We start from the raw sequence: 25335 nt of genomic DNA, 5'->3' as shown, positions 1-25335 counted from the left end.
CAATTATTTGCAATGAACTTGGTTAGCAACTACACACACACACACATTCCAGTCTGTAATGGGTATTTTGGGCTTATACTGATGATTCATCTACTAATTTTGTGTTAGAAGTTTTCGCTTAAGCCTGAAGTCAGGCTGAGGGACCAGAGGATAACAGGAGCTCTCCCGAGGGCTATTGCTGCCTAGCAAGCAAATATGCTGCAACACTACTCTCACAGAATATAGGCTACTGAAGATATTGAGGCTTCTCCAGTGGATCAGTGGTAAAGAACTCGCCTGTGATACATGTGCCACAGAAGACACGGGTTGGATCCCTGGGTGGGGAAAAATCCCTGGAGGAGGGCATGGAAACCTACTCCAGTATTCTTGCCTGGAGAATCCCATGGACAGAGGAGCCTGGTCATCTACAGTCCATAGGGGCACAAAAAGTTGGCCACAACTAAAGTGACTGAGCATGCATGTATGTGCTGAAAATATACAACGAGTATCAGGCTCCAATATGGCTACTTCATCTCTGCGGGTACAGCACGTCAAGAGCTGTAGGTATGCCCACAAGTGCTTCCCTAATTGAAAGGGGAATGCTGGCCTACCTACATGGGCTAAGTAGAAGGATGGAGAGAACAGATTTTGTAGACAAGTTCCCAAGAACTATTACAAAAGGAGCCTGGCTTGGACCCTCTTCAATAACTCCAATTAGATAAGAGTGGCAAAGCAGGAGTTCAACTTAAGTCTCTGTAAGTAGGAAAATAGGTATCTACATATAGATATGTAAATACAGATATTTTTGGTAACTCCTTCCATGAATACTGGAAAAGGAAATGGCAACCCACTCCCGTACTCTTGCCTGGGAAGTTCCATGGATGGACAGTACATGGGGTCACAAAGAGTCAGACACGACTGAGCATAATCACTTTCTTTTTTCTTTCTTTCCATGAATACAGGGTTTGATAGGCGAGGAAGGTAACATGTGAAACCTAAACACCTTAAAGCCACAGAATTCCATGTAATTGGATTTCTATAAAATTCCATATAATCTACCTGGATCATTTTTTCCACAACAGAAGCTTTGAAAACTTCCTGTATGCTGAGACATTTCAATCTCTCTCTCAGATCTCCTTCCTGAGCTTCAGACTCATATGTTCAACTTCTTACTAGCTATTCTATCCCAAATTAAGCATGTGCAAATAAATCCATTATGCACAGTCCCAATTTGTTCTCTTCATTCACTCAACGGTTTTTTGAACACCTACTATGTGCCACCGTGATCGTAGATCCTGGAGGTACAGAGATAATTATGCTATATCCCTACATTCAAGAATATCAAAGTTTCATGGAGAAGACTGAGAAATAAAAATGAGTACAATGCCAACGTAATGATGGAGCACGGGGTGCTAGGAGACATCGAGTTGGGTCATCTAATGCAAGTGTGTATTTAGCAGTAGGACATAGGTCTGTGATCAGAAAAGTCTCAGAGGAGACAGTATTTGATTTCTCAAAGAATTCTTAGGACAACTCCTAAGCTGCAAGGAGATTCCTGCCTCTGTCCCAGACCCAACTGCTCTGGTCAGTGTGGCTCACAACTCATGGCTGCAGTGGCTTTGCAGGTGAGCCGGCCCTGGAAACAGCCTCCCTGCTTACATCTCTCCCATCAAGAACACACTGCAGGTTGTACACTCAGCCCCAGGTCCTTGTCTGCTCTATGTGATAGTTTTCTGGAGTCCACCTGGTATCTTGTGAAGGATACCTAGGTTTCAAAGGAAAAAAATAACCTAGCTGTTTCCTGTTCCTCTAACCAGAAGTGTCATAGTCTTTGGAAAATCATTTAACCTCTCTGAAATGCATCTCCTCATCTCTGAAAAGGTAATAATTTTAAATATGAGTGCTTATCTCAGTTCAGGTCAGTTCAGTCGCTCAGTCGTGTCCGACTCTTTGCAACCCCATGAATCGCAGCACGCCAGGCCTCCCTGTCCATCACCAACTCCTGGAGTTCACCCAGACTCACGTCCATTGAGTCAGTGATGCCATCCAGCCATCTCATCCTCTGTCATCCCCTTCTCCTCCTGCCCCCAATCCCTCCCAGCATCAGAATCTTTTCCAATGAGTCAACTCTTCGCATGAGGTGGCCAAAGTACTGGAGTTTCAGCTTTAGCATCATTCCTTCCAAAGAAATCCCAAGGCTGATCTCCTTGAGAATGGACTGGTTGGATCTCCTTGGAGGGTATAAATACCAAATGAGATAAGAGATGTGAAAAGTGGTCTAGCAGAGCACGAATATTAATTATCTTTGCTAGGTTTTAAGGACGATGGACAGTGACTTCGATTCAACTGTTATAAATGTTGATCTTGCAAGGAGAGTGTGAAGCTTTTGGAACTTTCTCAAATGTACAGATATGAATTTCCATTAAATTCAGTATGTGGGTCATGGTGGAGAGCTCTGACAGAGTGTGGTCCACTGGAGAAGGGAATGGCAAACCACTTCAGTATTCTTGCCTTGAGAACCCCATGAACAGTATGAGAAGGCAAAAAGATAGGACACTGAAAGATGAACTCCCCAGGTCGGTAGGTGCCCAATTTGCTACTGGAGCTCAGTAGGGAAATAACTCCAAAAAGAATGACGGGATGGAGCCAAAGCAATAACAATACCCAGCTGTGGATGTGACTGGTAATAGAAGCAAGGTCCGATGCTATAAAGAGCAATAGGAACCTGGAATGTCAGGTCCATGAATCAAGGCAAATTGGAAGTGGTCAAACAGGAGATGGCAAGAGTGAACATCGACATTCTAGGAATCAGCAAACTAAAATGGACTGGAATGGGTGAATTTAACTCAGATGACCATTATATCTACTACTGTGGGCAGGAATCCCTCAGAAGAAATGGAGTAGCCATCATGGTCAACAAAAGAGTCCGAAATGCAGTACTTGGATGCAATATCAGAAACAACAGAATGATCTCTGTTCATTTCCAAGGCAAACCATTCAGTATCACGGTAATCCAAGTCTATGCCCTGACCAGTAATGCTGAAGAAGCTGAAGTTGAACGGAGAGACTTTTAGAACTAATAAGACTTTTTAGAACTAACACCCCAAAAGGTGTCCTTTTCATTATAGGGGACTGGAATGCAAAAACAGGAAATCAAGAAACACCTGGAGTAACAGGCAAATTTGGCCTTGGAGTACAGAATGAAGCAGGGCAAAGACTAATAGAGTTTTGCCAAGAGAACGCACTGGTCATAGCAAACACCCTCTTCCAACAACACCAGAAAAGACTACACATGGCCGTAATCAGATGGCCAATACCGAAATCAGATTGATTATATTCTCTGCAGCCAAAGATGGAGAAGCTCTATACAGTCAGCAAAAATGAGACTGGGAGCTGACTGTAGCTCAGATCATGAATTCCTTATTGCCAAATTCAGACTTAAATTGAAGTGGGGAAAACCACTAGACCATTCAGGTACAACCTAAGCCAAATCCCTATGAGTGAGAAATAGATTTAAGGGACTGGATCTGATAGACAGAGTGCCTGATGAACTATGGATGGAGGTTCATGACATTGTACAGGAGACAGGGATCAAGACCATCCCCAAGGAAAAGAAACGCAAAAAAAGCAAAATGGCTGTCTGAGGAGGCCTAATAAATAGCTGTGAAAAGAAGAGAAGTGAAAAGCAGAGGAGAAAAGGAAAGATATAAACATTTGAATGTAGAGTTCCAAAGAATAGCAAGGAGAGATAAGAAAGACTTCCTCAGCAATCAATGCAAAGAAATCGAGGAAAACAACAGAATGGGAAAGACTAGAGATCTCTTCAAGAAAACTAGAGATACCAAGGGAACATTTCATGCAAAGATGGGCTCAATAAAGGACAGAAATGGTATGACCTAACAGAAGCAGAGATATTAAGAAAAGGTGGCAAGAATACACAGAACTGTACAAAAAAGATCTTCATGATCCAGATAATCACAATGATGTGATCACTCACCTAGAGCCAGACATCTTGGAATGTGAAGTCAAGTGGGCCTTAGGAAGCATCACTATGAACAAAACTAGTGGGGGTGATGGAATTCCAGTTCAGCTATTTCAAATTCTAAAAGATGATGCTATGAAAGTGCTGCACTCAATATGCCAGCAAATTTGGAAAACTCAGCAGTGGCCACAGGACTAGAAAAGGTCAGTTTTCATTCCAGTCCCAGAGAAAGGCAATGCCAAAGAATGCTCAAACTACTGCACAATTGCACTCATCTCACACGCTAGTAAAGTAATGCTCAAAATTCTCCAAGCCAGGCTTCAGCAATATGTGAACCATGAACTTCCTGATGTTCAAGCTGGTTTTAGAAAAGGCAGAGGAACCAGAGTTCAAATTGCCAGCATCCGAATGGATCATGGAAAAAGCAAGAGAGTTCCAGAAAAACATCTGTTTCTGCTTTATTGACTATGTCAAAGCCTTTGACTATGTGGATCACAATAAACTGTGGGAAATTCTGAAAGAGATGGGAATACCAGACCACCTGACCTGCCTCTTTAGAAACCTATATGCAGGTCAGGAAGTAACAGTTAGAACTGTTAGGACATGGAACAACAGACTGGTTCCAAATAGGAAAAGGAGTACGTCAAGGCTGTATCTTGTCACCCTACTTATGTAACTTATATGCAGAGTACATCATGAGAAACGCTGGGCTGGAAGAAGCACAAACTGGAATCAAGATTGCCGAGAGAAATACCAATAACCTCAGATATGCAGATGACACCACCCTTATGGCAGAAAATGAAGAACTAAAGAGCCTCTTGATGAAAGTGAAAGAGGAGAGTGAAAAAGTTGGCGTAAAGCTCAACATTCAGAAAACTAAGATCTTGGCATCTGATCCCATCACTTCATGGGAAATAGATGGGGAAAAAGTGGCTGATTTTATTTTGGGGGGCTCCAAAATCACTGCAGATGGTGATTGCAGCCATGAAATTAAAAGATGCTTACTCCTTGGAAGAAAAGTTATGACCAACCTAGACAGCACATTAAAAAGCAGAGACATTACTTTGCCAACAAATGTCCGTCTAATCAAGGCTATGATTTTTCCAGTAATCATGTATGGATGTGAGAGTTGGACTACAAAGAAAGCTGAGTGCTGAAGAATTGATGCTTTTGAACTATGGTGCTGGAGAAGACTCTCGAGGGTCCCTTGGACTGCAAGGAGATGCAACCAGTCCATCCTTAAGGAGATCAGTCCTGGGTGTTCATTGGAAGGACCGTTGTTGAAGCTGAAACTCCAATACTTTGGCCAAATGATGCAAAGAGCTGACTCATTTGAAAAGACCCTGATGCTGGGAAAGATTGAGGGCAGAAGGAGAAGGGGATGACAGAGGATGAGATGGTTGGATGGCGTCACCGACTCAATGGACATGAGTTTGGGAAAACTCCAGGAGTTGGTGATGGACAGGGAGGCCTGGCGCTGCGGTTCATGGGGTCGCAAAGAATTGGACACGATTGAGCGGCTGAACTGAACTAATGTCTCTTCTAGCATCTCTGCTTCCAATCCGGCCCGAATTTCATTCCAACCGTTTACTAGCCTTGGGGACAAGTTTTGCGCTCAGTCGTGTCAGACTCTTTGCGACCCCATGGACTATAGCCCGCCAGGCTCCTCTGTCCATGGGATTTCCCAGGCAAGAATATTGGAGTGAGTTGCTATCTCCTTCTCCGAGGGATCTTCGCCACCCAGGGACCGACCCCGCGCTTCCTGCATTGCAGGCGGATTCTTTACCGCTGAGCCATCCGGGAAGCCCCAGGACAAGTTATTTATCCTCTGTTTTCTCTTGAGTCTCATGGGGATAATTAAACATGCTTCTAAAGGATGGTGTGAGAATGGTTTAAGTAGGGAATAGAAAACATCACGCAGTGATGCGTTCACACGCTACGTTTTAACCAAGGGACGAGGTCCCTCTGTGAGAACCCAGAGGCCGGGAACTGAGTGGGGCTGGGGTGCAGCGAAGGCGGGTATATGGATGCTCGATGCTCTCGCACTCTGCAGCTGGAAGCAGCCTCGCGGGGGGAACCGTGGGCTGGCGCCGGTAGGGGGCGCCGGAGCGCCGCACTGCAGCATCCCGGCGGCCTCCCGGGCTGAGCTCGGTCCTGCCGCAGTCCCTCGGCCGCTAGTCGGAGCGAGCGGCAGCGAGGAGCCCCCGGCCGCTCCGCCAGCGCTTGCCGCCGCCCCCACCCACGAAATCAGCCCAGCGGCTGGGAAACGCCCCCCGCAGACTGCGCTGCGCAACGTGGGAGGGTTAGCTGTCCCGGGGAGCGGCTTCCGAACTTGCCAGGGGACCGCGGCTCTCCCGGGCCTGGAGAGTGTGAACAGGTGAGTGTAACGCACGTGCCCAGGTGGCCCTTTCGGGATGACTTCCTGCAGACCCTCCGGAGCCCCTGAACGCTCGGCCTCTGGGGCGGTCCTTTTGGTCCCTGGGTCCTCCCAGGCGGGGGTTGGGGGTCGCCGAGAGGGTGATGTGAGCGCCAACGCCAGGGGCTTGACAGCGCCCTCCGTCCGGGGCTAAGATCAGAAATGTCCTTTTGACTCAGGTTCCATCCGCCGCCTAGACTGAGAGCAAGTGAGCTGCAGTCCACGATGGGCTTCTTTATCATTCCAGGATACCTGTTGCTTTCTGAGCAACGCTCTAGCCAGGGGTCTCCTACCATCTTTCTCCTCCCCGCGCGTGCTGCGTTGTGATAAGATGAGGGACAATTCCTGGTAATGAGACTGGCAAAACTTCGTTTCAGAGCTAGAGAAGGAGTGGCCCAAAGAGAATCTCATCCCCACCGTCAGATTAGATTCTTTGTTTCCCTAAACACCTGCACTTTATTTTGATGAGACCATAAACACAGAAGTTGAAACAACTATTACCTTATAAAGATGCTTGTGTTTCCAACCTCCTCCCCTCCCCACAAGAAGACGTAGAAAGCAAGGACTGTGGTATAATAGTTTAGGGATTTATTATGAATAAATTTTTTAAAAAATAAATAAGATCAGCTTGTTAGTGAACTAAATGTCATAGGCCTATTGGATTGTAAGCTCTTTGAAGATGACCATTTGTGACTAGCATGAATGTGGGTTGACTGAATGCATGCGTTAACAGTAACAGAATTTGGAGTCTTCCTAAGCTTTCTTTTGGTACCTTCCTGTTTAGGAAAAAGATCAGTACACCTTTAATCTCTCAAATGAACCTCTTACCTGTGATTTTAGCTTTAGTAGTGATAGGAACTGAGAAAATTTTTTTGTCCTATTAAAACACTGTCCACCTAAAAACTGAATGGCAGCTTCGAGACCCAGGCAGAATACTTCTGCCCAACAACATGAAAACAAATGTTTTCTTCCATCCATGTTATAGAAGGTCTTGGATCATGAATTATTTTGAACATCAGAGACTTGGCAACAGGTCCCTTATTAATACAACTGACACATTTATCTTTGTTTCCTGTCTTTATCAAATGTAACTTTTTCACATATTCATGTGAGAAAATGTTCAAAGATGTATGTCAGTTTTGTGTCTCCCTTTAAGGGTTTTTTCTTAACATAACACAAAATTGACGCTACTACACTAACTAGCTGTATCTTTATTACGTTACATATGAAACATTCAGCCCACACAATTTCTCTTTCTTATGTGAAGTTCCTATGCCTCTGAGGCCATTTGGGAATTACTGAAAAACTTGAATTAACAAGTGTGTGTGTGTGTGTGTATGTTTTCCAAATCACATTTGATGGCTACTCTCTTGAAGCATAAATCAGATAGTAAATTATTTGGATTTTTATGGGCATGGGAATGAGCAGTCCTGCATGAGATAGCAAATTGTTGTTTATACAAGCTCCAGACACTTGCATGTTCTATGTTTCAAAGAAATGCTTGCCATTCTTATTTGGAATTCATTTAGTTAATATATCTCAATAGATTATGCTTCTGTGATGCTTCTGTGATGAAGCACTGAACCTTAAACATAGAGGCCTTTTCTTTTTTTTCCTTAATGAATGCACATAAAATGACAACGAAATTCTTTTATCTTTAGCTGAAAGTGTGAGACTGGACAAATTACAGATGTTACAACTTCTGTGTTTTGTGCTACTAATGATCACTAAGGTGTTTTTTCATTATTTTGATGAAGTAAACAACAGCCAATGTTAATGTTGACCTTTCTGTCCTTCGGAGGAAGCTCTGACACTGTGGAAGTCAGCAAATACAGAATTTGTGAGGCAGAGGTCAATGGTTTAGATGCACAGGGAAGGAAACAATTACATGTTAATGTCTTTGTAGAAATACTTTTTCAGAAGAACTTTTCCTTTTTTTCTTTCTCTGGAAAAGCTCTTTTAGAAAATTTGTAAATGCCAAAACTCTGGCAGGAGCGGTTCATATGTTTAGATAACAGACTTGAAAGTGAAGTCTTGTATTTAAGATGAAAACATCGATTGCAGACGTTCAGAATGGGGGAGCCTGCAGTTCATGTGAAAAATGTGAGCCTTAATATGAATATAACCACCATGCCTTGTTGAAGAAGAGGAAGAATCCCATGAAACTTGTGCTGGGTCATTTGTCAGGTCATATTTCAAGGGATTGAATGCAAAGGATGCCATGTTTTTAGAGTGATTAAAATGGCAAATGCCAGAGAAGGGAGCTGCGTATGGTCAAGAGGGAAGGTGAGGGTCAAAGAGCATAAACAAGAACAGACGTCTCCGTGTAGATCCAAGGAAGAGGATTGGGTCTCACTTTCCTAGAAAGTAGATGTCTAGAATGAGACAAGGCTCCTAGTAATTGCTAGGTACTTGAAGGGCTCCGAGTGAAAGAAAAGAAAAATTTGATGTTATGCTGCTCTTCCCCCCACCTCTGGAAGTGGTAAATTTGACCCCGAGTGGTTATTAGATGGTTACCTGGTCATATGAAAGGGCTCCTGTGATGGCTGGAGGATGTTTTTTTAATTAACTCCAAGACTCTTTCCAATTTTATATTTCCATGGTACCAAGGACCTTGGTGTCATTCCTAAAGTACCCGTAATATAAAGTGGGCTTGTGTACGTGCTAAGTTGCTTCAGTTGTGTCCAACTTTATGTGACCCCATGGACTGTAGCCTGCCAGGCTCTTCTGACCAGGGTATTCTTCAGGCAAGAATACTGGAGGGGTTGCAGTGCTCTCCTCCAGGGGGTCTTCAGGGACTGACCCACATCTCTTACGTCTCCTGCGTTGGCAGGCAGATTCTTTACCACTAGTGCCACCTGGGAAGCTTATGTTTACATAATGTCATCGTTGGAAGGAAAGTTATGACCAACCTAGATAGCATATTCAAAAGCAGAGACATTACTTTGCCAACAAAGGTCTGTCTAGTCAAGGCTATGGTTTTTCCAGTGGTCATATATGGATGTGAGAGTTGGACTGTGAAGAAAGCTGAGCACTGAAGAATTGATGCTTTTGAGCTGTGGTGTTGGAGAAGACTCTTGAGAGTCCCTTGGACTGCAAGGAGATCCAACCAATCCATTCTGAAGGAGATCAACCCTGGGATTTCTTTGGAGGGAATGATGCTGAAGCTGAAACTCCAGTACTTTGGCCACCTCATGTGAAAAGTTGACACACTGGAAAAGACTCTGATGCTGGGAGGGGATTGGGGGCAGGAGGAAAAGGGGATGACAGAGGATGAGATGGCTGGATGGCATCACTGACTCGATGGACATGAGTTTGAGTGAACTCTGGGAGTTGGTGATGGACATGGAGGCCTGGTGTGCTGCGATTCATGGGGTCGCAAAGAGTCAGACACGACTGAGCGGCTGAACTGAACTGAACTGAACTAGTGGTGAAGAATCTGCCTGCCAGTGCAGGAGACATGCAGGAGACGGGGTTTCTGATCTCTGGGTCAGGAAGATCCCCTGGAAGAGAAAATGGCAACCAACCCCAGTAGTCTTGCCTGGAGAATCCCATGGACAGAGGAGCCTGGCAGTCTACAGTTCATGGGGTCACAAGGAGTCAGACATGACTGAACACCCAAGTATTAGGACAATGCCATAAACTAATGTACTTGAAGTTGTTCTAATAGCATTTATCTTTTGTGTTCCAGGGCATTGTGCCTAGGAAAATGTAAAAATATCTAGATGTTATATACCAGTTTTAGTAATGTGGGTATCTGTGAAATGACTTGACCTTGTGATCTAGTGAATGGAGATAAAACTTAAACTTTGAAAGGCAAATTCAATCATATTACAGTGGGGTTAGCTAGTAGGAATATGTATTAGTCAGCCCAAAGGGAAATAGAATTCCAAATGTGACTGTCCCTGTCTTGTGTGTTTTTATATTGGGTGTTTACAGGCACATGATAAATACTGTATTCATAGACAAGGATTTGTTATCAATTACTGACATAAAACATTCTTTGAGGAAGTGCTTTCGAAAATGCTATCTTATGTGAAAAAAAAAAAAAAAAGGTATGTTTTAGAACCAGACAGATTGAAGAGCAAGTCCTGGAACTATCATTTGTTAGTTGAATGGTTTACAGTAAATTGCTCAGGCCCTCTTACAGGATTGTGGTGGTGATCAACAGGGAAGATACTGATCAAGTCAATGATTCTGGCACATAGAAGATGCTTAATAAATATGAAATTCTTTCTCCAGTCATTTGTGAATTCGCAAATCTCTTTTGTTTAAGGATTGCAGATTTACCATGATATGGTGAATCCCAGGGCTGGAACCAAAAAGATCTTCTCAGCTCTTTAGTTTGAACCACAGTGAATTGTCTGCCACCACCCAGCATGGCTAAAAGTGCAGAGGTCAAACTGGCAATATTTGGGAGAGCAGGCGTGGGCAAGTCAGGTAAGGTGTTTGTTGTAGCAGTAGTGTGTGTGTGTCTTTGTGTGTCTTTTTTATTGTGCTTTGTTACTGACTGAGCAGGGGGGAGGGGGAGGGGGCGATTGGTGTATCTCCTATTCTCCTGTGTGGCTCTATTAGATGAAGCATCTTTCTCTTTCACTCAGATTTTCATTTTGCATATCAGGTTTTATGTCCTCTTTTGCTTCTTTATGGTAAAGCAGCTCTGTTGATAATACACAAGGCAATGGATACGTCAGAGGTCTTGATATTCCAAGGAAGGATGTCTGACTTCCAGAGAAATAAGATTGGAGAAATTAAAAAATACATTTGCTCCTTTTTTTTGTCTATATGAGATCCTGAGGGGCCAATGTAATATCTCATCAATCTCGATATGCTCAGCAACCGGCTCAATGTCAAGTATGTGTTGAGTGCTGAATAAATGCGTCTTTACAAGGAGAAGAATTCTATTATTGTTATCCAAAGCAGAGTTCGACTGCTTGCTGCTCAAAAGTCAATAAAGAGACCAGATTGGTCGAAAGGAAGGTTTGCTTTATTTTGGATTCTGGCAACCAGTCAGGGAGAGAGGACATCTGTCTAAAGGCTGACTCCCCTGCACCCCAATCAGGGCACATGAATTTTTATAGACAGAGGGAGGGGCTACATGCAGAAACCACACAGTCAGCTCTGACAGTCATCTTGAAATTGGTCATCGATGGTCTGACCAGCATCATCTTGACTGTTTTTGGTACAGTTAATTTTCAGTTCCCGGGTCAGTGTGTTTCCATGTCCTTGAGGCCAATTCTCGGAATTGTGGCAGCTTATGTCACAGCTACAGTCTGGCCATCCTGTAGTTAACTTCTCCACCTGGTAGGGCTTTCAGTATCTATAAGACGGCTCACAGGATATGGCTCAGAATCTTATCTACAACCCTTGAGAAGGAACTAAGGGTCCTTGACTTTGCTTAATGACGACATTATTATTATTTGGTCTCCTTTGACTATTTTCCTTTGTTTCTTCATGTTCTCACTTCTCTGATTAAATGTATTCTTTGGCTAAAGTTTTTCCACAGACAAAAGGCAGGCAGAGGACATGGGGGGAAGGGCCATAGGGTTCTGCTTCATTTCGTTGTCACTCGACACGTCTAAAATCAGGAAGGACTGTGAAGGCTGGGATGTGCCTGACCTCAAGTGAGACAGATATTGCCAGCACCTCCAGGGTGAATTTAAATGACCGGATTGTAGTGCTCCTCAGTAATTGAGAACCTGTAGTGTTCCACACCTGAGGAAAGGTTTGCAGAACTTTCGGGTGAAGGGCAAAATGGTGGAAGTGAAAAATGTGTCTAGTCCAATTTGAAAGACAGATCTCAGATTTTATAATTAAAGAGTACTAAGCAGGTGTTGCTAAAATGCCGGGGTAACGTGGCTTTTCAGAGAACGTTTCTTTGGTCTCTTACTGGAAGAATGACTCATAATTGACTTTGTCCACTGAGCTTTTGGTTCTCAAGAAAGGACTCTAACAGACATAGTGTGTGTGTGTTCGTAGAGAGAAGCCTGTTCAGATCATCTGATACAACAGGTCATCCATATAATCTTAAACTCTTATGTTGTTGTTCAGTCATTAAGTCATGTCTGACTTTTTGTGACACCACAGACTGAAGCCCACTAGGCACCCCTGTCCTCCACTATCTCTTGAAGTTTGTTCAAATTCATATCCCAAACACATATGAGCAGTCATTAATTCTGGGACCAATCTCTCTTTCCAAATTAGGTCTCTAGTTTAATTTCAGCAGTAAATACTGCCTACTGTAAGTCTTTCTCTCTCTTTTTCTCCTAATTTTCTTGAGAGGGCTCTTCTCTGCCATCACCCTTTTCTCCCACTTGCTATTTGCTTTGGCCTTTGGCAGAAACCAAGTAAAGAAAGTAATAGACAGTTGGCAAGGTTAAGAAACTGCTAGCTTTCACAAACTCTAAGATTGTTAAACTCCTCCCTATTCATCTTAGTTTCCTGATGGCAAGCATGCATGCTTGCTTGCATGCCTGATAGGTTGCCTCAGTCATGTCCGACTCTGTGACCCTATGGACTGTAGCCCACCAGGCTCCTCTGTTCATGGGATTCTCCAGGCAAGAATACTGGAGTGGGTTGCCATGCCCTCCTCCAGGGGATCTTCCTGACCCAGGGATCGAGCCCGTGTCTCTTATGCTGCCTGCATTGTAGGGGTGTTCTTTACCACTAGCGCCACCTGGGAAGCCTTCCTAATGATGTGAGAACCTAACTTTTGTAGCTGGTGGAATGATCTGGAGAATGAGGAGACTGTTTCAGTGAGTGGAGGATGAGGGTGAGGCAGTGTGTGGGAAGATCCATTCTGCCCACAAGAGCTGGCCTGAATTTTCACCAGTGAGGGATCAAGGCTTAGAGCTCACTGTTTAACATCCATTCATTCACAATTTAACACAGGCAATAAGGGAAGGGGAATTTTTAAACCTTATGTCATCACCAAAAGAAAGTCTACATGCTTTGGAAAGTGAATCATGAAAATAAAAATACAGTTGAGAGAACCACTTACTTTCTATACCATATGCATGCTGCATGCTGAGTTGCTTCAGTCATGTCTGACTCTGTGCGATACTATGGACTGTAGCCCACCAGGCTCCTCTGTCCATGGAATTCTCCAGGTAAGGATACTGGAGTGACTTGCCATGCGCTCCTCCAGGGGATCTTTCTGACCCAGGGATTGAGCCTGCATCTCTGACATCTCCTGCACTGGCAGGCAGGTTCTTTACCACTAACATCACCTGGGAAGCCCGTGTACCCTATAACCACCCCCTTTTCATCTGTATTATCTCTGAACAAACTGGGTGTCTCCTTCTGTCAAGGCTGGTCCATCAGTCAGAGCATAGATCTCAGTTGGCTTTGACTTCCCCAAAGTAGTTTCAATTTTTGTTTCAAGGATTCCTCTCATTCTCTACCGACCTTTTCCCCTGAGCATTTCTTTGTCCACCACTCCATCTTTTTCTTTTCTCCAAGGTTATTGAACATGGGCTCTGGCCTCAGTGTCTTAACTTTTTTTTGACTTCCTGTTCATTGCTTAAACATCTTTCACTGTGATCATACTGCTGAAACTGATTTTACAAAGGTCAGGGCTTCCCAGGTGACCCAGTGGTAAAGAATCCACCTGCCAGTGCAGGAGACACAAGAGATGAGGGTTTGATCCCTGGATCAGGAAGATCCCCTGGAGGAGGAAATGGCAACCCACTCCAGTATTCTTGCCTGAAAAATCCCGTGGACAGAGGAGCCTGTTGGCCTACAGTCCATGGGGTTGCAAAGAGTTGGACATGACTGACCACACACACACCACTGATCAATAACCAACCAATCTAATGAATCTTTCCCAGTTCTTAGAACTCTTGTTACCGTTTAACACTACTGCTTACTCTTTCCTAAAATTCCTGCCTTCCCAGGCTCCCATTACATCACCCTGCTTGGCTTTCCTGCCACTTCTCAGTTGACCCTAAGCAGCTGTTTCGAGGCTGCTGTTTACTGGCCTAGCTCTCAAAGGTTGGGGCTTCCAGCTTCCACATACAATTCTCTTGTCTTCACGCTCCATACCCTCAGGGAATGAGCCCTCAGTGCCCAGAGCTTGAAAATAATACCTGCACAAGAAGTCCACATTCTGCCGACCTTGGTTTTAATTTATGGAAAGTGCAGAAGTGGAACTTGTTTGTTAAGGTCCTTCCCAAGTCTTAAATCCTATGATTCTTGATTAATAACTCTTCTTTGGACTGATTTCTCATTCCACCTTACATACATTCTGCCATGGGTGTTTATTTTCATTTAGGTAAAGATGACAGTGATAGACCACATGCCTTTAAACAATTGCCTTTTTGTCTGTCATCTATAAACAGGCAGTGTTTTCCTATTTCAACATGAGACTGTTTTCCCGAGACCTTGTAACCACACCTCCCATTTAAAAAGAAGTGCTGGTTTAACTTATGTATGGGAGTCAGTTCTAAGATCTTTTCCCAGAGTTCAGTGAAAACAACCACAGAGGACTTGATAACCTATCAGCTTTGAAACCAGACTCTAGCCATGGTGAATTCATGTTTATTCTAGTTCTTTATTAATATGGATAGCTCATATCTGCCTTGACATTGTACTTTACCTTCATCTTCTTGTTGTACAGATTGTATCTGTTTTGTAAGTAACTTGTGTTTTTTAAGTCTGCAAGAAATTATACCTTCTGGAACGTATTCAGCTCCTTACTTACTCTAATGCCTCCCCAAATGACCATGATCCACCTGTGGGCTCAAACATTCCATTTCTCACCAAACACCCAGCAGAGGTATTCCTAGGACGGGTGGGGCAACAGGTGACCTTGGAGTGGTAGAAACTGAGTGTCTCTGCTTTGAACCTGGGTCTAAGTGTCAGACACGACTCGGCAACTGAACAACAATTGTGTGAATTGCTTCAGAGGCTTCAAGTCTGACATGGCCTATCTGCTTTCCCCCACACTCAATACCAATTTGAAATTTAGAGCGCTTAGTTATTCAGTCATGTCCAACTCCTTGAGACCCCTTGGACTGTAGCCCACCAGGCGCCTCTGTTCATGGGATTCTCCATGCAAGAATTCTGGAGTGGGTAGCCATTTCCTTCTCTAGGGGATCTTCCTGACCCAGGGATCGAACCCAAGTCTCCTGCACTGCAAGCAGATTCTGTACAGTCTGAATCTCCAGGGAAGCCCAGGCATTTAGGGTAAATAAGACCAATTGTCTATTTGCTAACAGTGGCTCGGGTGGCCTGGAGTCAAATACAAGAGCCCCTGAGTCCTATTGTTAGGTCTGACTCCCAGTTCTACACTTTATTAGCTGTGTGAACTTGACATCTTTGACATGGCACTTAAATTCTCAATTTCTGCAATTATACAAAGATTATAATAGGGCCTATCTCAAAGAGTTGTTGTTAGAACTGAGTGAAATATTATACACAAGTTTTTTAGATCAGTATCCGGCACAGCATAAGTGCTCAAGTATATTACAGTTTTCAAGGTGTACCCTTTAAGTTTGTTAGTTGTCTAGTGAAAACATACAAAGATATATTTCTACTCAAGTGAGTATTTGGGTTTTCAGTAAAAGTCAGAAAACTCATAATAAAAAAATTCTGTATCACTGCTCAGCACATACACACACACACACACACACACACACAGACACTTTCTGTCTCTCTCTTCTTAAATCCAGTCTGGTTTATGTCAATTACAGCTTGACCACTGATGATCATAACAATACTTCTCCTGGCTAATATCTTGGAAATCTTGGGGAAAAACAGCCAGAAATATTTTGGTGTCCTTAATAAATTAAACCTCTTAAATTTGAAAGCGCTTCTGGTATGTACTTGATGGCTTCCTAAGCCCAGGTAACAGATAAGCCCTCCATGTTTAAAACAGACTTTAACGGTAACCAGAGCTCTTTGGTTGACAGGTTGACATTAGATGCGTCAGCACGGGCGAAATTTAATAATGTGTTAATTACCAAACACATGGGGTATGTCTGTGTGTGTATGTGTATTGCAGTATTTACAGGGTCTTCTGGATCAGGAAGATTCTTCTTCCTTCTGTCTAGTTTTGGCTGTTCTTGCAGTTCTGTCTTCAAGTGATCTTTCTGGCTTAGCGAGCTCACTGGTTCAACATGGGGAGCACTGTGTGGATGCTTCAAAGTGTAGAGTCCAGGGAAGCCCCGAGTTTTCCCAACCCTTTCCTTTTTCTGTTGCCCCAGCAGAGCAAATGTTTTTCTTCTCTGGCTAAGGATAAGGCAGCCAGTAATAACATGGCATATAGGACATAGATTTTTCTTACATGTTTGCATCAGCCTCTAATGTGACAAGTAATGAAAGCAAAAAGACCCGTTGTAAAACCCAGAATGCACACCATATTTATTATGTAAATGTTTCCTGGATTCACAGTATTCAAATAGGTAGTATGTGTGGGAGGAGCCGGAACAGAAACAACTGAAATTTGCAATTCGTTTCACAGTTGACATTCTCATTTTAGGACTGAAATATTGTGTGCCTTAGCTAAATATATTTCTTGAAAGGGCTAGTCTCAAAGTTAATGGAGTAACGCTTGTTCTCTAATTCAAAAGCCAGTTGATTTACTCATCCATGAAGGCCTAAGTTCATAGATTCAGATCGCTGGGCTGTAAACTGGGGTGCCAAACACAAGCAAGCATGTGATATCGCTTCCCTTGGCACAGAGAGATTTATTTTTTTCTTCCCTTCTCTTGCTCTTGTTTGATTTTCCCTCTCTCTCAATTATAAAAAGTTTTGAAAAGTTCTTTTCATTTTATCTTCAAGTAGGACAGGCAAGGACAATGCTGATTTTAAATGTAACTCTTCCAATGAGCATCGGACACTGCTTTAATATGTATGTGTCCTTTATGGCTGAGTTATGTTTATGAGATCACATATAATTAATGTATTAAATAAAAACAATATCAGTGGTGTCTTGGGTAGGTCAATTTCCCTAATGCTATAGCACTAAGCTTTATGTTTTAGAACTTTTTCTTTACTCAAGTAGTTACACCAGTCTATATCCTTCATTTATACTGAATAGTATAGTATGATGCTTCTTAAACATTGTCTCCAAGGTACTTTACAAAAGAAGGAGAAGGGGACTTCCCTGGTGATCTAGTGGTCAAGACTTTGCTTTCCAGTGCAGGGGATGTGGGTTTGACCTCTGATACATAAACTTAGGTCTCATGTGCCTTGAGGCTGAAAAACCAAAACATGACACAGAAACAATATTGTCACAAATTCAATAAAGACTTTAAAAATGGGCCACATCAAAAAAATCTTAAAAAACTAAATAAATAAAGGGAGGAGAAAGATCTAGGGGATTGGGTCATATAAGCATCTCATTACAGTCATGTAATTCTATTGCATGTTTTATTGATTACATAAATATAGGCAAAATTTAATATCAATAGTCCTAGATAGCATATTCAAAAGCAGATATATTACTTTGCCAACAAAGGTCCATCTAGTCAAGGCTATGGTTTTTCCAGTGGTCATGTATGGATGTGAGCATTGGACTGTGAAGAAGGCTGAGCGCCAAAGAATTGATGCTTTTGAACTGTGGTGTTGGAGAAGACTCTTGAGAGTCCCTTGGACTGCAAGGGGATTCAACCAGTCCATTCTAAAGGAGATCAGTCCTCCTGGGTGTTCTTTGGAAGGACTGATGTTGAAGCTGAAACTCCAGTACTTTGGCCACCTCATGCGAAGAGTTGACTCATTGGAAAAGACTCTGATGCTAGGAGGGATTGGGGTCAGGAGGAGAAGGGGATGACAGAGGATGAGATGGCTGGATGGCATCACCAACTCAATGGATGTGAGTTTGAGTGAACTCCGGGAGTTGGTGATGGACAGGGAGGCCTGGTGTGTTGCAATTCATGGGGTCGCAAAGAGTCAGACACAACTGAGCAACTGAACTGAACTGAATATATAATATTAACTAAAATAATGTATATAATATTATCATTAAATTATTAATAGTAATGTGTGAGTATTAACATACCATGCTGTTTGAATATAAAACTTATTTTCTCTAAAAATCAGTGACCAAAAGAGACTCTTCATGAAGATATAGCAAGTCGATCTGTGGCTTCCATAACACCTGGGCATCAGGTGCAGTTCCAGGAACAAGCAGGTTCAGCTGTGTGCATCACATGATGTGAGCAGTGACTCCTGTACTTTACCTACTTAAGAGCCAATCAGCTCTTCAAATTCTTGTTTATTCTTGTCCTAAGACTATACAATATAATTGTAATGGTAAATTTTCTTTAGCTATTTGTTTAGGTAAAAAGAGGGACAAATTGTGTTTCAGGTGGGTGCAGAACTTCCATGGCTCCTGGAAGAAGTCTCTGTGTGTGTATATGTATGTGTGTATGAAGACACCTTTCCTAAGTAGTTGTTTAGATTTAAAGATTACCAGCAATGAGGTCCATTGGTTATTGTGTAGTTAGTTGATGGTTAGAGAAGTAACTGTTTCTTTTTTGTGTGGACTGGATCAAAGAGAGGAAAGTGACATTGAGATGTTTCAATGGGGCTGGAAAAATAGTTGCTCTCTTATCATAAAATATGGTAATGTGGCCTTGGAAGTTTTATACCTTCCTTTACCTGCAAAAATGGAAAACTAGAAAGAGGCAAACAGCCAAAACAAGTTGATTTTCTTTTGGTTATTCTACCCCAAGAGGAATAAAAGAGTGTTTTCAAGTTGCAGGTGTCTACCTATATGTGAGTGCTAAGTAGCTTTAGTCATGTCTGACTCTTTGCAACCCTATGGACTATAGCCCACCGGGCTCCTCTCTCCATGGAGTTCTCCAGGCAAGAATGCTGAAATGGGTTATCATGCTGTCCTCCAGGGGATCTTCCCGACCCAGGGATTGAACCCATGTCTCCTGAAGCTCCTGAATTGCAGGTGGATTCTTTTACTGCTGAGTCAATGGGGAAGGCTATACCTAGGGAAATGTACAAAAAGTCAGACTTTATGCAAGGCTTAAGTCACGCTGACCTTTCTTGCATTCCCAGGAAGTCAAGCAAAAATGAGGGATCATGCTTATAAGGGTTTGCTGCTGCTACTGCTGCTGCTAAGTCGCTTCAGTTGTGTCCGACTCTGTGCGACCCCAGAGACAGCAGCCCACCAGGCTCCCCCATCCCTGGGATTCTCCAGGCAAGAACACTGGAGTGGGTTGCCATTTCCTTCTCCATTATAAGGGTTTAGAAAATGGAAAGGAGGGAAAGAAGAAGAAAGAAAAAATTAAAATCATCAAAATCAGTTGCTTATTGGTGAGTAAACATTTTTGTAGGCTGGCAGTGTCCAATTCTTAAACTTTCCTCTTAAAAAATATATAATTAGGAAGAAACAATACTGGAAAACAAAACAAACAAAATCAAGAACAGTTTTTCAAAGTCAAAAGGGCATATCTCTGTCCTGTTTTTCATTTGTTGAAATGTACTATTAGAATTCAATTATCCTTTATTTTTATCTGATAGCTAATTTACTCGTTGAAATACTTCCCTGTAGTTAATTATCAGTCGCTAGCTGGTTCCATTTTGATCTTGTTTTCCTGGCAACTGACAAAGACAAACTTTGAGGAAAGGGAGGGGAGAAAATTGTAAATCATCCTTGTAATTCCCCTTTTTATTACTGGTATTTCTCCAACTTATGGGTTTGGGGAAATCAGCCAAATTTTCAAGGTGGTACTGGCCTTGAAGCCAAAATTCCAGTGCAAACGCGTCCTTGTTGCTCGCGCTGCCTTTGAAAATTGATGTGGTTTCAGAAAAACAGCCATAATATCCTCCATCCCATTAAAAATGAAAGTAGTTATATTATGAAGACCAGGCAGCCTGAAATAGCTAATTTCAGCCTGGAATAAGAAAATATCTAAAACTCCAATACATACATGTGAGAGAGAGGACTTCCCTGATGGCATAGATAGTAAAGAATCTGCCTGTACTGCAGGAGACCTGGGTTTGATCCCTGGTTTGGGAATATCCCCTGTAGAAAGGAACGGCTACCACTCCAGTATTCTTGCCTGAGAATTCCATGGACCAAGGAGCCTGGCAGGCTACAGTCCATGGGGGTCACAAAATATATATATATATATATATATATATATATATATATATATATATGAAAAAGATTATTACCTAGATCTTCTGGCTCCATAGAGCCACAGCCAAGTCACAAAGCCCAGTTTATGACTGTGCAAAGCTTTTGCAACTTTACTACTAAATGTTTTCATTTTGTAATACCTTATTCCTTTCAAACACCTTATGTTAGAAAATTAAATGATCATTAGAATTTTGTAATATGAATTCTGTTTAAAAAAAACTAAAGAGTTTATTTTTATCAGAAACTTCCAATAATCAATGAATTACCAATGTGTGACAAAGACCCCTGGGAGTCCCAGATAAGTTGCCAGTCAATTCAGTCAACATTCTAAGCAACCTGTGTATATGGATGTTCCCCTAAAATGCAGTATTCCATTTCTTACAGCTTTGGATCAGACATAAGAAGGCTGTTGAATCATCTCCTGTGAAAGGATACATTTTTTTTGCTGTTATCAAAGAAGAATATTATGTACCATATTCTGTCAATATGATATAATTTTTTTAAAAAGTGCCCAACCGAACTATCAGGATTGGGGTTTAAACTTCAAACCATCCATCACTCTCTCTTTTCATTCATCTGTCAAATGATACATCTATTTGCTTTTTTTCCTGTGATGCCAGTCAGGTTGTGAAGGTGCTTTGAAAAAGTACAAGTATGATATAAAATATGCTCCTAATATTCATACTCCTAATATTATCAAAATTAATTAATAATTAATTAATTTTCTTTTTGGCTTCCCTGGGTCTTCATTGCTGCACACAGGCTCTCTCTAGTTTCGGAGAGCAGGAGCTACCCTCTAGCTGCAGCGCACAAGCATCTCACTGGGGTGACTTCTCTTGTCGCGGAGCCTGGGCTCGAGGGCATGCAGGCTTCAGTAGTTAGGGCGCATAGCACAGGCTTAATTGCTCTACAGCATGTGGAATCTTCCCGGACCAGGAATGGAACCTGTGTCCTCTGCTCTGGCAGGCAGATTCTTATGCACTGTGCCACCAGGGAAGTCATCTTGCTCTTGTTATTGATATCTGTGCAGTTCTTCCCCTGTGTTCCTTAACATTTGTGTTTGGAAAAGCAGTATGGTCAGTTCCCTGGCTGTCCATCACAGGGGGCTGTATGGATACGCTCAGTCATCTGTGAGTGTTCTTCCACTGAATGTATACCGTTACAGACTATCAGAAGGTTCTAGATTTTCTTCTGAAGGAATTTGCACTTTCAAATGTGTGAAATGAATGCACGTCGAGTTGGGGTATTTTTTTAGGATCATTATGTAAGAGAGTTAAAAAGGGAGGTGGGTTTGGGAAAATAATTTGAACTTATGCCTTATTGGAGAAGAAAGTATGGCATGTTATAAAATTTTCTGATAGTCAAATGTTATCCTTATTAAAAAATTAAAGTTTTAAACATTTACACATTTTCGATATAAAGATTTCTCAAAAGTGTATATAAATATATGTGTCTATGAAGTGTTAGTTACTCAGCTGTGTCTGACTTTGTGACTCCATGGACTATAGCCTGACGGGTTCCTCAGTCTTGGAATTCTTGAGGCAACAATAGTGGAGTGGGTTGCCATTTCCTTCTCTGGGGAATCTTCCCAACCCAGGGACTGAACCCAGGTCTCCTGCATTGTAGGCAGATTCTTTCACCATCTGAGCCACCCAGTGAGCCCATATGTATCTATGTTTCCTTATAATCTTAAACTATGCTTTTGTTCATTCATTCAATTATTGATTCAACAAGTATGTGTTTAATACCAACCCTGTGTTCTAGAATAGCTTGCTCATGATACAGGAGTCATATACATTCTAAACAGGCAGAGTAGCTATTTCTGCTCTTTCTTATGTCCCCAGAGCAGATGAAGACAGCATCCTCAATACAGTGAATAAACTGAGTTGGACTTATGTGGTCATCAAATGCCAACTGTCACTGGAGAAGCCCAGTTGTCTATGAAGCCTCTATTGCAAGATGGTATCTCCTCTCTTCTTTGAACAGGGAAAGTAGGGAGGAAGCCCAGTTGTGGAGAGCTCAGCTATTTTTATTCTTGGTTTTCCATTGCCTTCCTTCTACAAGTATATTAGAGAACAGTTGGAGAGAGAAAACTATGAAGTGTTGCTTTTTAGAAATGATTATGAAAGCTTTTATCAATGCTATACCCTTAAGAGCCTAAGCTCTACGCTTTTTGAAATTTTAGGAAGAGTGAGCCTATAATTTCAAGATACCTTAAATAGCAAAATTTGAACCATGTCTCCCAAGTGCCTTTTTTCGAAAATCTATTTAGAATCAAACTTAAAAATCACTACCAGCAAATCATTTTCGTAGCCTATATGTCAACTGAACTTTCTTCTATTTAATTTTTCAGCACTGCTTTATTATAAGACATAGGTTGTAAAAAATAATAAGCTATTTTATTGTAAGCTGAAAAAAATGAGAATCATAGAGTAGATTTGCAGCAGTCTGTTCTGAGGATAGCAAGAAAAATAGACATTTCAACTGTCCCTTTAGATTCGCAGTCAGGTTGATAGAAACAAATAGCCCCAGGTCATTCACCTTAAAAGCTAAATAAAGAAACAATCGGCCAACCAGAGGTGTAGAATTGGTATAAAATTTAAAGACTCAAGAGACAGTTTTCTGTAACAGGTTAACCTGGGGTATCCTCTAATGCACATTAATGAAGTCTCCTTTTTGTACAGGTGGGAAGGTTCCCTGGAGGAGGAAATGGCAACCCACTCCAGTATTTTTGCCTAGAGAATCCCATGGACAGAGGAGCCTGATGGGCTACAGTCCATGGGGTCGCAAAAAGTCGGACACGACTGAGCAACTAATGCTAAAAATACCATGTGGTCTATACACCTACATAATTTCATCAAGAATCGTATATATATGTGAGTGTGTGTGTGCATTCATGCTCAGTCGTGTTTAACTCTTTGTGACCCCATGGACTGTAGCCTGCCAGGTTCCTCTGTCCATGGAATTCTCAGCAGGTTGCCATTTCCTATCCCAGGAGATCTTCCCAACCCAGTGACTGAATCCCAAGTCTCTTGCATTGGCAGGCCGGTTCTTTAACACTAGTGGCACCTGGGAACACACTCTGTGAGGGAAATGGGATCTCAGTCCCCCAACCAGGGATCAAACCTTTGCCCCTGTGAAGTGAAAGCATGGAGTCTCAATCTTTGGATTGCCAGGGAAATCCAAGAATCACATATTTTAAATGGTCTCTTTATCATAACCAAAGTGGTTTCCTCGCCTGCCTTTGAATATCTTGGGTGAAGGGAACTCAGCATGATGGGAAATAGACCATGCCATTCTTGGGCAACTGTATCAATTATAGTCTTCCAGAGACACAGAACCGATCGGACATACACTCAACTTGCACAAATTATGTATGTCTGTATTTATCTGGGCTAGCAAGACTGATTTGCCTGGAGAATCCCGGGGATGGTGGAGCCTGGTGGGCTGCTGTCTATAGGGTCACACAGAGTCAGACATGACTGAAGCAACTTAGCAGCAGCAGCAAGACTGAAATCTGTAAAGGAAGGTGACAGACCGAAACCTCAGGGAGGAGTGAATATTGCAATCTCAAAGCAGAATTTCTTTGACTCTAGGAAACCTCAGTTTTTGTACTGTAAGCCTTCCAATAATTGGATGAGGCCCACCCACATTATTAAGAATAATCTTCCTTGTTTAAGGTCAACTGATTGTAAATGTTAACCATCTCTACACAATAGCTTTACTGTAACTCCTACAAGATTTGATTGAATAACTGGGTCCTAGAGCCCAGCCAGACTGTCTCATGAAGTGATCACAAGTCTTCCAGTTTGTTATTTTACCTTCTTTGGAACCAAAGGCTGTTCATCAGCTTTTACTCATTAGCTTAACTCCCTTAAAGTTCCACTGTTATTGTTTAGTCACTAAGTTGTGTCTGACTCTTTGCGTCTCCATGGACTGTAGACCTCCAGGCTCCTCTATTCATGGGATTTCCCAGGCAAGAATGCTGGAGTGGAGAGTTCCATAGAGCGCTTTAAATCCCTCTTCCTTAAGATAGCCCTGAACATATTTGAAGACAACTATCATGCCTCTGGGGGCTTCCCTGGTAGCTCAGCTGGTAAAGAGTCTGCCTGCAATGCAGGAAACCCTGGTTTGATTCCTGGGTTGGGAAGATCCCCTAGCAAAGGGATAGGCTACCCATTCCAGTATTCTGGGGCTTCCTTGGTGGCTCAGATGGTAAAGTATCTGCCTGCAATGTGGGAGACCTGGGTTCAATCCCTGGGTTGGGAAGAACCCCTGGAGGAGGAAATGGCAACCCACTCCAGTGTTCTTGCCTGGAAAATTCCATGAACAGAGCTGCCCATTGGGCTACAATCCATAGCATCAAGTCAGACACGACTAAGCACAAACGCATGCAGAGCCTGCCTCCACCCATGCCTGAGTTTTCTCTTCGATCGTCTAGCACTCAGAGCGTATTTCATTTGTTCTGCAGGGATCACGGTTTCTGGCCACAGCATCACCCTTTCTGTCTTATTGCAGCTATGCATTCCATGAAGTGTGGGGCTCAGAAATGAGTGCAGGTGTTTCAGATGTGGAGTGCCCAGTCCAGGTCAGAGCACAGCTGTGGTTTTGATACTAGATCTTCTGCTTCTGCTTAGACATTCTAAGGTCACTGTTGCTTTTACAGTCACGATGGACATAGTGTTGACTCGTGGAATGTATACTGCAAATGAAATATATATGTTCTTTTATATATATATTGCTATATATATATATATACATATATATTGCTATATATATATTACTATATTTCTATATATATATGTTCTTATATATATATATTGCTATATATATGTGTGTATATATATATTGCTATAT

The 25335-nt window shown here is 42.3% G+C and overlaps 1 protein-coding gene across 2 annotated transcripts in view; it reads left to right on the top strand.

Moving 5' to 3' along the window:
• Window positions 1–6176: 6176 nt before the first annotated feature.
• RERG (RAS like estrogen regulated growth inhibitor) overlaps window positions 6177–25335 on the top strand; it is a 138926-nt gene continuing 119767 nt past the window's right edge. Inside the window, exons 1-2 of one of the 2 annotated variants that reach the window (XM_040235254.1) lie at window positions 6177–6338; window positions 10662–10817. In XM_040235254.1, the coding sequence (XP_040091188.1) occupies window positions 10757–10817 (61 nt within the window). In that variant the 5' untranslated portion in view covers window positions 6177–6338; window positions 10662–10756. Of the gene's footprint in view, window positions 6339–10653; window positions 10818–25335 lie in introns of both variants that reach the window. The other variant, XM_040235253.1, reaches the window with a different exon arrangement.

The sequence above is a fragment of the Oryx dammah genome, unplaced genomic scaffold (assembly GCF_014754425.2).
Source record: "Oryx dammah isolate SB20612 unplaced genomic scaffold, SCBI_Odam_1.1 HiC_scaffold_29, whole genome shotgun sequence".
NCBI lineage: Eukaryota > Metazoa > Chordata > Mammalia > Artiodactyla > Bovidae > Oryx > Oryx dammah.
The sequence above is the reverse complement of the archived record's forward strand: the minus strand, read 5'-3'. Positions and strand labels throughout refer to the sequence as shown.